The sequence below is a fragment of the Cupressus sempervirens genome, chromosome 10 (genome assembly GCF_028749045.1).
Source record: "Cupressus sempervirens isolate cs-2001-9-10 chromosome 10, ASM2874904v1, whole genome shotgun sequence".
Lineage (NCBI taxonomy): Eukaryota > Viridiplantae > Streptophyta > Pinopsida > Cupressales > Cupressaceae > Cupressus > Cupressus sempervirens.
The window spans coordinates 33,532,535-33,546,160 of NC_143127.1; the positions used below are offsets into that span (position 1 = coordinate 33,532,535).

The 13,626-nt window shown below is 36.1% G+C and overlaps 1 protein-coding gene across 3 annotated transcripts in view; it reads right to left on the reverse strand.

Moving 5' to 3' along the window:
• The window catches only part of LEW3 (UDP-Glycosyltransferase superfamily protein), a 135,917-nt gene that overhangs the window by 104,315 nt on the left and 17,976 nt on the right, over positions 1-13,626 (reverse strand). For all 3 annotated transcript variants that reach the window (XR_016356994.1, XM_089804530.1, XM_089804529.1), the window contains one exon: positions 2,714-3,000. Coding sequence is in view for 2 of the 3 variants with exons in the window: in XM_089804530.1 (XP_089660656.1) it covers positions 2,714-3,000 (287 nt within the window). In the remaining variant the exon portion in view is untranslated. The remainder of the gene's footprint in view (positions 1-2,713; positions 3,001-13,626) is intronic.

A 13,626-nucleotide genomic window follows, 5' to 3' on the forward strand; every position in this document is an offset into this window, starting at 1 on the left:
CTTCATAATAAGGAGGCTAATGATACATATAATATCGAGCTTTCAAGGATCATTGTACAATCTAACGATGTGCTTCAAATTGATAAATCAACCTTGGGGTGTATTGATGCATTTAAGGAATGTGATTTTGGCTTAATTAAATTAAAAGAGCAATATTATTTATTAAATTATAATCAACTCTGTTCTTCTTTTCCACTTAGTGAATTCCAAATACCCACAAATGACCCCATACTTCAAATTGCATCAATTTTAATTATTGGACTCATAAGTATGTGTGTTAATATTAACCGTTCACTAAGTAATATTGAACCATATACATTCCATATTTCACAAAAATGGTACCATATCCTCCAGGATCTATATTTTACTACTTTTGTACTTATACATATTGATATTTGGAGGCCTATGGTTAAAATGTGCATCCCTCACATACTTGTTGATTTGGGACCAATAATTGATTAAACAAAATCATACGGGATTCTATGCATTAATGGCCAAAATGTTAAAACTAGATGATCATTATTCCTCATTGCTGATTTTTTTCATTGTCCTAAGATGACCAAATACACTATGGATGATTCATTTATTTCGCAAGGATCAAAGTATTACTATCTATAAATTTTTCATTCATGGTTCTTGTATATCCAACTGAACATTCATTGATTACACGTGTTGATTTCTTGATTCCTTGGATGATTTGAATTCTCTATAATTTTAGAACCTATAGTTAATCTGAAAATACATCCATTGAATTATTGAAATATTTGATTTATCTATCATTTAATAAGGTTCACAAAATTCTAAATAAGGCTCATTGAATTATTGAAATATTTGATTTATCTATTTATCTTCCATGAGTATTCTTGTATAGAATTTGAATCCAAAGTTATGACATTCTGCCTAACTGGTATTTGTTGTATGCCAGCTGTGGTATGAATCAGAAAACTATTCAAGGAAACCATATGTTAAGATCTCATTATTAATAGTAGTCTACTGGGATGCACCCATGGCTAGTGAAGCCATGTGAATGGGTGAAGAGGAAAGGAATCCTACAAAGGAAAAACAAACTGTGATCAGATTCTCAACTGCATGAACATCTTAAAAAGAGATTGATAAAATCCAAGTCAGCTCATGATTGTTCAAGTATACTTAGTTGTCAAATCGAGTAGTGGAATCAAGTACCAAAATGCTCAGTGGCTGGACAAGGTGTTCCATGTCTATTATGGGTAGGGAGAGTCTTTCTCGAATGAGAATGTGTGGGGATAATTAAGAGTCTGCGGTTAAGAGGTTAAGCCCTTGATAATGTTTCCCCTCTCCACCAGATGCCAAGACATGCACAAGACAGAGATAAGCTATGCATTCAACATCTATTGGTAACAAGTATCTTGCTTTTATGATATTTGAAATTACAAATTGAAGATATGTAGATCGATTTATATTGTTGAATCAGTTAATCCCTTCAATGAAATCAATTTTCTCTTCAATGTAAATGATAAGTACTAAAATCAATTGATTTTTCCAGTTAAACATGAAATATATATATATGCATGAGATAGGTTTATCTGGCAGTTGTCATTTCTATCTTTCATTTATGTGAATAATGAATATGAACATATCTTCTAACTATATGCTATTGCCATAGTTAGCAACAAAAAGAAAAGGGATGATACAGTGGTATTTGATGCCCTAACTAGTATTCGTCTTTACAATATAGTGGTATAACTATTTGTGCCCTAAGTGGTATATGTGAATTATCCTAGCTTTTGTAGATGTTGCCCTACGTAGATTCTAGTTTTAGAATTTAGGGTATGTATGGCTTTTGTAGATGTTGCCCTACGCAAATTCCAGTTTTAGAATTTAGGGTATGTAAAACTTTAATTCTTTATTTAGATTTATTGATGATGCTATCAATTGTTAGTTACAAGAATTCAGTCAAACTGAACATTAATCTCATTCACAAAACTGCCTTCTCATGGATATGAGGTAGTAACTGTATTTTTATGATATGCTAGTTGTTAGTTAAGACCCGGAAAAAGGGGATGTTACAACTTTGACACGTGTAATGTTCATTATTGTAATTTTTAGAATGTGTGTTTAAAAATGTTTATATATGTGTAAAGGCGCAATCTTTAAATGTATATTAGAGGTTAGGTTATATGAGAATCAATATTAGTTGATTTTGTAATCTTAAGCAACTTAATTCAAGCAATCCATCGCATTGGAAAAGATTATTCACTCACAATGACTTCTAAGGTCTTCTAGGTGTGTCTTATCTAGTGGCCATACCTACCTAACCAAATTTCTTGTACTCTATATATTGGAGATATGAGTAGTAGCATATTTATATAGAGTGAAGAGTTGTAATCTTGTTGTCCTACTATTATTGGAGAGTTAGAGTCTCTACATATGATAAGCATATATTTGTGCCTATTTTAATTGTTTGTTGTTCTTGATATAAACTTGGCTTGATCTATCGATACCAGTATAAACTTTCACATGGTAAGAAAAATCATTTGCTAAGCAGCATCCATGTGTTGCAGAGAGATTGAGGCTGTTCATTGCAGTTTGCTCATGTGTTCATCATCCACTAAAGAAAGGCATACCCCAAAAATGCCTAAGGAGACCAAAACCGAAAATAGGAAATTAATCTTGACAGCCCAAAAGAATGAATAATTATAATTCAATCTAGATATAAATGCAGAAAAATGCTTGCCTTTTTGCAATGACATTGTTATTGTTATACATTGAGTTGCGGCTCAGAACACGAGAAAGCATATCTGAACTGATCGTTGGATAATGTGTATAACAAGCAACCTTACAGCCAAATAAACGTGCAAGAGGATATGTAAAAGCATAGCCGCTGGTATCAAAATAAAGAATGGGCATAAAATTGTTAAGAGCTTCCCATGCAAGCAACACTGAGCCAAGACTCTGTCCAATGAGTGTGAAGCAGGGGTAGGTGGCTGCCTCTATCCATTTCCTCTTGTACAAGCGTACCACCTGTCCAGGAGAACACCAAGGAAACAATATAAATAAACAAATTAAATATCCAGTTAGAGAGAATTTGAAAAAGAAATTTCAGTAGGACCAAATAGAAAAAAGTTACAAAGGTTGACAAATCACCGCCTGCCTCTTACTTGAATTTTGAAGTAAAAAAAGATGTGTCCAGATGCTACTACAAACATATACAGTGCAGCAATCCTAATGATCTTAAATTTTATCACATTTACAGTTTATGCTGCATTACAGTGGATAGCAAGCAACACTAAGCCTCCAAAATGAGAGAACTTTTATCCTGATCCAGATTAACGATCATATGGCAAGACATCCTCAAAGGAACCTACAGTTATTATTTATACCAAATTTAACACCCTTGAGAACATTCTTAAGGTATCTAAAGGAAAAGAAATACTCATTGGAAAACATAATAACTTAAATTCAATTATGTGTTATCCTGGATAGGGAGTTGGTTGTTGGAAAAACAGAATTGCAAGTGAGCTTATTCAAAAGATACATGGAAAGCATATCCTGATTGATAGGAAAGCCTAATATTAGCAGTTTTAATTCTTTGATATGTTATGGGCTGCTGCTCCAACCATGACTTTCTAGAACATCTGGACGGGTCACAGAACAAAATGCTCATACTTTCAGGGGACTGATTTCCTACTTGCAATAAGTTTCATTGAAATCAAAGGGCTGCAGCTGTCTCTGAACTGATAATTTAAAGTCTTCAGGCAAGAAGCATTCTCCTCTTCCATGACAACCAAGACTTTTGAACTGGTGGCCTAAAATCAAAATCTCTAACAGAACGGTTATAATAAGCAGGGAAAGATGGATTGCGAATTTGTTGGAAAACTCCTGGGATTCGGAAGGCCAAGTTGATTTTAATAGGGCTCAAGACAGAAGCCACGCAATCCAGGGACTGGATGCACTTTGCATGATTAGTTAAGCAACTTTCAGGAGCTTCTTCCTACACTTCATGGGCTACCCCTGGATAATGTTTTTTTCCCAATTCTGATTTTTTTAATCTTTTTATCTTGTTCTGTTTTTTTAATTTTGTTTTGCTTGTTTTCTGATTGCTTGTTTTATGTTTTAAACTTAGATTAAAACATAAACAATTGCTTCTAACCTAAACACCAAACTGGAAGATTACTAAATCATCTGTTTTCTTTCAATTCCTTCAAAGGCATTACACTGCTAACCGTACCAGGTGACAATTTGCTGTCATATATTGTCAGCATTTGTGAATTAGCTCATTGTCCAATCTCAGAACTTGCTGGTAACGGCAGAGTGATGTAGCACCTGATAAAAACCTGATTTCATGATATTGTGTGCTCACTGGGTTCCACACATCCCTCCCTGTTATATCTGATCCGTGACTGATCTGATGCTGTATGGCCTGATAAAGTGCCCTAGCTTTAAACAAATTGCTGAAAATCACTGGTAAAACCTCTGTTAAAACCCCGATCTACAACAGCATTAGGGGAATCATGCAAACAATCTGCCCAAGTAATATCAGATGCCAAGCACAAAGTCTGATTTTTCCTTGTACCCCCTGCTGCAACTACTGACGCCCAGATCTGAGATCCTGAGGCTGAAAAAACCTCTGTTTGGCAGCTAGGAATGATTTCAAAGCCCTGCCTGCTAACTGCTGTAAAGCCATATGTGCTCAGACAGTGATTCTCTTCTCAAAATGGCTGCTAATCACTCACTCCCATATCTGCAAAACAAACCACTCACATTCAATTTCTTGCTCTCATCTGCAATGTTAACTATTCCCCCCTCTGCTCCAACCTGGAACTGATAGAACTTCATTAAATTTGGTCCTTTCTAATGAATTCTAACTGATCCCTAAAACTAGAAAACCCTTGTATGCTATTTCACAGCTGTAGGTCTTCAGACTTCTAAGAGTTTACATTCTCAGAGGCTGGAAATGGCTGGAAGCTATGCTCAAGCTTCTTCTCCAAAATCTCTGTTTTCAGAAATGGCCCCAAATGAATTTCAATTCCCTCTTTTCCCTCTTTTATTCTAATTATTTGCCCTCCAAGAGAGTTGGCCCTCTTAGAATTTATATTATAATAAACTTTAATAAAATAAAATGTTTATTCTAATAAGTTAAGTTACCGATTCGTCAGGGATAGGTCTGGGTGCGGAAGCTGATCAGGACGGGTGCTGGATGCTTCTGGAAGCCTGCGGCTGGCTTCTGGCTAGCTTCTGCAAGGCTTCCGGAAGCATCCGGGAGCACCAACAGACCCAGCAGCCAAAAAAACTTAATAAACCCAAAAAAACACTTAAGTTGCATATTGGCATGTGCTTTAATTGATTTTTTTAAGTTGTTTTTTTGCTATGAAACCCTAAAACTAAGTTTTTATTTTGTTGGAATCTTGAACATGACCTGTTTGAATTTTGAACTTATTGTCTAAAACTAAACTCTAATGTTGGACAAACACATATTGATATATCATATGAATTTTGTTGAGGGTAAAGTATCATAGTCGTACTATCAAATGATTTGCTTTTGTATATTTCTTTGCACACACACACATATACATTTCCTCCCACATCCGCATCCTAACAAAAAATTTCCCCATATCTCGTATCCACTTCCAGAATCCACTCTGGAATCCGCATTTGAATCGGTAACTTAGTTAATAAGTTTTCCTTCCTAAGGATTCGAACTTCATAAGGGATTAACCATCATGGCTAAAAAAGTCCCCCTTTTAAGTTATCATGTGCATAGGGAATGGGGTCAAGCCATTACTTATTATAGTTTATTGTTATATTATAAATTGATTATTAATAATCAATTTTTATTATTATTTTATTAGGCCGAACATAAAAAATAATTAAATTATTTGTAGCTTGTTCATCCGGACCCCAATCTAAAATAGCAGATGCCCCCTTGTCTACAGATGTTGTCTAACCACTGTGAGCTAACTAGCAATCCCTAAGGTTTAGAGGCTCTCCTAAAAAATAGGAATTGTGCCAGAGGTGTCCAGACTCCAAGCTAATCCCAAAGATCTCCTAGTGTCCCTACCAACAACTTGTCCACCCTAAAAAATAGGGATTCCCCCTAAAATCTAAGACAGTACCACAAATTGGTCAAATTGCTCACAAAGCCCCAATGTGTCTCCATAAGCTCTTGAATGGGTCCCTACACAATGTGTTATCCTACAGGAACCAAATAATAAGCCAACCCAACTAGAAACATTAGCAGTAAGGAAGGCAGAAAAATGGGAACATTACACCCGCAAACTATCTAGGGCCACCAATGTTGTTGGTTTATTCCGAATTTACCTTTGAACTTCTCATAATAGGTGCACCTAAGGCATCTTTCAGTTTTGGTGAGTTGGAACAGCATTTTGGAGATTTCTCATTGAGAGTTTATCCCCCCCTTAGAAGTTTGTGTGCCTCCTCCTTTGTGACTTAATATTTTAGACGCATGGTAGCAAGGCGCATGGAGATCAACTTTTGGGATTTTCCTCATTTGGTGTTGATCTCCACCATGGGCATATGTATGCCTCCTATTCTTTGGCCTTTATCAAGTGCAATTTCTCATTTCTCATACCATGTCGGTCTAAACATTATTTGTGAAAGCTTTCCCCATCTCAAATTGGTCTCCATGCGAAGGCTTTGACCAAATCATCTATTTCCAATTTTGTAAAACTTATTCTAGCTTGTTCTTCTTGGCTCCTAGTTACTTCTCCTTGATCAGAAGTCTGATTTTCTTGCCTTGCATGGATCTTACTAATTCTGTTTGGGTTTCTTTGTGGTTCTATAATTTATTAATTAAAACGCTCATTTCAAATATATGATGTTGACCCCTTGTTCACTCCCTCATTTCTCAGACTGATTCCTATTGCATTTCCTAAGTGCAAAATGACAAAATTCTCCATTCAAGCCTAATGCAAATGATCCAGGTGAAGTTTTTCCCTTCTTCATTTTTGTTTCAACCATAGTTTGAAAACTAGAATTCGATGCAAGCTCAACAGCCCAAAATAGGACTTGTAATCGAGACTTGGCAAAAAAACCTATGTTCCCCCGAGTTTCCGGGACTAGGACGGCGGGGGACAATGGGACGGATTTTCGGGATGGCAAATTTTTTTGGCGATTTTGGGGATGAGGGGGGAAGACAAATGGGGACGGCTATATATATAGGGAACTTTTAGAATATACACTAAAATTTGCAAATATACATGTCATTGATATGAAACTAAGCACAAAGCATGTCATTTACACATTATAGAACCTTAACTTTCACCATTTGAATGCCATCTAGGAAATAATAACCAATTTCAGTACTTAATTGTCAATATGCATATCAATGTGAACAAAAATATTTAAATATAAGTTTAGCAGTGAACAATATCATAAAAATCTGGAAATCTAAATATGCCGAAAGGCTAGAGGGCTGTCATCAAACAAAATATAGAAAAATGAAGTAGACTACTGCTCAAGCTCTTGGAAGCAAAAAAATCACCTTTTCTTGCAAAATGAAAAGCCCAGCCAGCTGCAACACATTCCAATTTCACAAGCAAAACCAAACAAATGACAAAACAATCACAATATGGTCTTTTTTGACCTTTTAGGACATTTGGAGAGACAAAGCCCACTGGATGACCAAGTAAGGACAAACAAAATAAAGCTTTTTGTTTTAAATTTTTCTTTTAAGCTTCACAAAAAATGGGGACAATTGGTCATCCCCGGTACGGTTAGGGGACGGCTTTCTTTCCTAGGAGGCCCTAAGTATCGGAGACGTCTCCTGGTGATTTCCAAATTTTCTAAGTTACCAAATTCTCTCCAACAACCCTCAAAGTCTGGTTCAATTCTGTCCAAAGTCTGGTCCTTGTCAAATTCTCCCCAAATTCTCGTAGAGAGTCATAGATTCGCAACAAATTCTGTCAGAGGAATCTGAGCAGACTTCAGAGTGAATTTTGAAGAATTTGCTGACCAACAGCCGAACCCGAGCTGAATTTGGTCTTGAAACAAATTGTATTTACTTTTTTTAGTGTTTTTTTGCCTAGTTTGGTTTATTCAATCCTTCCAAAACCCTGAAAGTGATCACTAAAAAGGCCAAAAAAAAGGTTTATATGTCATTTATGCATTTGTGAGTGAAAATGAAAATTTGCTTTTAGAGAAAATCCAAATTGACAATTGGTGAAGTCCAAATAGACTATTATAGAGGAATTTCTTTAAAAAACTATGATATATTCTTTGAATCGAAGGCTTCAAATCTGAATCTCAACTTTTGATCTAGCTTGGTTAGAAATCCTTTAACCAATATAAAAAAATTCATATAACTGCACATCTTTTGATGATTCCTTCATTCTCAAACTATCCCTTGATATGGAAATATGTCCAATGCATGCGACCAAGGAAAGTGTATGAAGTTGTATGTATGGCTAAATGATGCAATTAATATACTATTATATTGAAACATAGATATGGTGATGTATTTTCCTATGTTGCTTCACTATTAGCAAAGTGTTGTATGGACTTATTTTTTGTTGCATACACACACACAGATATTTTTTTTTTTTAAAGATATGTTTTGGTACGGACGAACCCAAAACGAATCCAAACCCAACCCAAAAAATATTTGGACGAATTTCAAACCCGCATCCGTACCAGAATCTGAACCAGCAACTAAGCAAATTTTGGGGACGGCTGGGGGATGTCCCTACCCATCCCCAAGACGTCCCCATCTTGGAAACATGGGTTTTTTGGCCAAGGTACATAGAAAAAAACTCAATTGGGACTCAACAAAAAACTTGGCTAGGACTTAGCAAAGAAGAGAACTGTAGTTTTATTTTTTTTTAAGGAAATTAAAGAGAATAAAAGAGCCATAATGCAAACAATACAAAAGAACCTCCACTGTTTAATGCTATATTTGATAAATTACACATGGAATAATAATAAAGATGGCAATGAATACCACATATAGGAGTAAAATATATGTTTATTTGCTCATGAATAAAGGCAAACGGAAAGAGCATAGACAATGACTCATATTGCACAAACTCAAAGTTATAGTGTACTTTATGCCCCCAGCAAGCGTCTAGGAATAATGCACCCAATGGGGTTGAGGGGTAATATCCCTTCCAGGGTCTCAGGGTATCACCAAGAGCATGCTCCCTACCATGATATACAAAGAAGCAAAGACCTCGCCCAAAACCAAATTAAGACCTTCAAAATCACATTGAACTCTATGGTTCACATAATTTTTGTGACTACAAAGCCTCCAACTTCCCTCAAAGGGATAGGAAAAGAAGTACTTAGAATGAGCGATGAAACATAAAAAGGTGTTTTAAAGCCGCCTAGGTGTTTTAAAGCCACATAAGTCTATCCCTAGGACTCACAAGTGTTGACTCCGCGCCCACGCGAATCTCTCCCTAAGACTTGCAAGTCTTTGTTTTGGACTCATCTGGACTCGACTCATGAGTTCGTAGTGAGTCAACTCAATAAGCCATGAGACTCCCGAGTCTTGCCGAATCCACCAATTTTTCCATTTATGATTTCAACTCTACTTCATCATCATAAAAAACCTTTGCATATCTAGTACCATCTCTTGATACTCAACATTGTCCAAATTTTTGGTGATAGTTCATATTCCCAAATTGCTTCACCTTGAATGCTCTTCTTCATCTTTTAGACTTCTTTAATTTTCTCAGAGCAACTCTTAGGCCTAATCACTTCATTGTACCATGAATTCAAAGACCTTCTAATGGCCCTCTTCCTTTATTATTTCATTCTACTTTAACTCTTGGCAAGATCTTGAGTCAACTTGGCCTAATCCTTGCTTATGCAAGGTGCTCTACAGAGGCAAAATGCTCAATGCAGAGACAAAATGCTTAATGCAAAGTTACGACAAAGGACAACCCTAAACCAACTTAAAGAGTCTACGATGAGGCATGTGTGAAAGGGACAACACCCCAAGATGGAGCACTCATAGGCTGAGAGGCATATAATTGCTCTCAAGCTTGGTAACGAAGGTAGTCTTTATATTCCAATCAAGCACACCACTTCGAGATGTAGCGGCCATGGCTAGGAGGCCTATGAGTATTGTTGGCCTTATGAGGAGGACAAAGTGTCTACAAGGTAGACTAAGGGATGCAATGTACCAAGATCTTGTCATATTCATGGGTCAAAAGGCAAATGGGTGTTCCTGGGCTTATGGGACTTTCAAGCACACCACCTCAAGTTGCAATACTCATGGGCTAGAAGGCATATGAGTGCTTTTAAACTTGAAAATCTTCTAAAGTACACCACCATGAGATGGTTGACCAAGGATCCGCACATGCTCTCACAATACAAGGAGAGCCATCCTTGAGATTGCAACTTCCTAATACGATTACCATAGGAATATGCCTTGGACTTATTATCAATGCTATTTTGGATTTAACTATAAATGATGTTATATGGATGTATATATGCTTGACATTTGTGTTAATGCTTTGTAAATTTAGATGTTATAATATGTTCTTATGTTTTAATGATTGTAAATATTGATATAGGATGTATGTTAAATTTTCGAGCCAGAATACAAGAATGCAATCGACAGAAACACAATAACAAATAGAACATAGTTACATTACGACATCATGCACAAAATTACCTCGAGGAATCTCACAATTTGAAGAAATAGCTATCGAAGATACATAGAGAGAAACAAAAACAGTGTACTATTGTAGTCCATCATCACAAGTGTATTTCTGCAATAACTCAAAGTTGATTATTGAAGGTATGAAGGAGCTCTATTAGAGCTACCACATCTTTAACACTCTCACTCATCAAGAGAGAGATCATTCATAAGTCATAGCATAAGCACAAGGAGCTGCAACAAAAAAAAAGTCAATAAAAATCTCATCACAGATATTCTCAACATCATATTGTCACCTACGCATAAAATTCACCATGGCTACTATTATAGGGTGAAGGAACACAAGAATTAAGACATACAATCTCTCACATGACACCCACCATGGCTACTCCAAGATGGTGGATCCACCATGGATGCTATTAGGATTAAAGAATACTGAGAGGGGAGGTGAATCAGTATTCTTGTTCTTTCATTGATCTTAAACTAGTTGCACAAATACAATATAATGAGAATTGAAAGTAGAGTACAACACAACAATAACACAATGCAAGAACACATAACACCATCATTTTTGTGTGGAAACCTTGTTAAGGGTAAAAGCATGGTGGGAGTTGTAACCTACGAAATTACTCCACAGAAGTAATTATCTCGGTTGAAGGATTTAGTACAGTGAAGAACCCAATTAAAGGTTTATAGGAATGCACAAGGCATTAAACACTTGTGTGGAGCAGGCTGCTCTATTAGAATGTTATGGCTACAACCCAATTAAGTACAACAAAATATGGGCAACAACCCAATTATGAACTGTAGAGCAGCATCAATTATGCTAGATCACTTTCAATGAAGTTCTCCTCTGTATACTGTCCTTCGGATCGCGAACTTTGTTCTGACTTTCACATAAATCACATAAATTTTTGCATCATGAATCCTCTTCAACGTATCCTCCTTTGCAAAGCAAAATTTAATCATATATACATACATATGTATATATATCCATTCAAACCATTTCTTAATTGGTTGGCTAAGTCCCAAGCAAACATGTAAAGCATCAACCCAATTATGCATTGTAAAGTAGCATCAAGTACGCCAGATCAATTTCAATGAAGTTCTGCTCTGTATATTGTCCTTCATGTTGCAAATTTTGTTCTAACTTTCACATCAATCACATTATTTTTTGCATCATCAATCTTCATCAACATATGCTCCTTTGCAAAGCAAAATTCGATCATATATAAATACATAAATACATACATACATATATAGATATAGATATATCCATTCAAAACATTTCTTAGTTGATTGGCTAAGTCACAAGCAAACGTGTAAAGCAGTCTTCTTTACTCAATCAAATCATCACTCCATGTAATGCTAAGCAAAAGGTAACCTCTCCATTGTCATCTTAAACATAACCAATAATCATAACAATTCCTCTTACCAAAATCTAAGTCTAACAGATGAAATCTTTTAATCTTTGTTCTATTCCTGACCAAAACTGTGAATACAACACTCAGAGATGAATATCTCATGAAGTCTGAAACTCCAAGATTGTGATCATAGAATCGGATCCTTATGACTGTCTCAATCATATATTCAAATCGCATAGCATAATTATGTTCCATCTGATCATATCGATTCATTTACTATACCTGTATATTGCTCAGTATTCCACACTTATCTAATTTCAAACAACTCAATATTGGTAAGTCAAAATACATTGGCATGATCAAGAGAAATGTATGTACTTGCCATTAATGACAACATATCACCCATTGCAAGTGATTTCTTGCCAACAGCTACTCCCAAAGGGTGGAACAAGGGCTTTCACATCAAATGTGTCTCACAGAGAAGAATGCATAACAAGCGCTCGCATCTCAAACTGCTTTCACAAAGAAGAATGCATTAACAATGGTTTGCACCTCGAACTTCTCCATCAAAAGAACTCATTAACAAGGGATTGTACCTCGAACTTCTCCTACGTGGAAAAGAACTCATCAACGAGGGATTGCACCTTGAACTTCTCCCTCATGGAGAATAACTCATTAACAAGGGATTGCACCTCGAACTTCTCCCTCATGGAGAACTCATTATCAAGGGATCACACGTAGAACTTCTCCCTCATAGAGAAGAACTCGTTATCAGATCTTCAACATGATGTGACTCTCTCTCAAACAAATATCAACCTTTTGACCTCCTTGTCTAAGTCGGACTCCCTTTGATGTCCAAGGTTGCCTATGATGGATAATCAGACTCACTCTGAACGGAGACTCCCTCTCAACAGGAGCAGCATTCTCACTGCTTTGATTGATTTCAATGTTGACTAGACAAGGAGCTTTAGTAATTATGTTACTACATGAGCTTGTTGATCCTCAACAAAAGGATTTGACACTCTCCCCTTGCTACTCAAGCTCCATCTAATTGTTATATCCTCCTCTTAGAAGTAGTTGATCATAATGATAAGGGTTTCATTGTTTTGTATCTTTGTCTTTCTCAACTTCCTTGCTGAAGTAAACTCTTCATCCAAGGCTGACCCAACCTTATCAACTTAGACTCATGATTATAGGCTAAGTCTTCATGAATTATCAATACTCCAACTGGATGTTTAAACTCTTCCTTAAGTGATTTCAGATAATTAATCCACCATACTTTAGCTCCTTTATCCATCCTACAACCGAGAGAGATTAATAATAATTCATAGGATCAAACAACCTAGAAGAAAAATATAGAGATCAATGCCAAAAGAGTATATGAATTACTATATCAAAGAAGAACTACATAAAAGACTTAAACATTATTCAGGGTAGAAAATTCTTATCTCTTGATTGTCTATGATTATAGATGACATCGGCTTCCCTTTTAATCAAGAAATAGAAATCCATGCTTCTACAAAAATTTAAGACTTGATTCACACCTCCAAGAAAACATAGACAAATCTGCAACAAAATCTAGAAGCTGCTACAGCCAACTATGCATTCAAACAGGCCAACCAAGTCTCTAAGCTTCACAGTTTACACAATACCCTCAACACT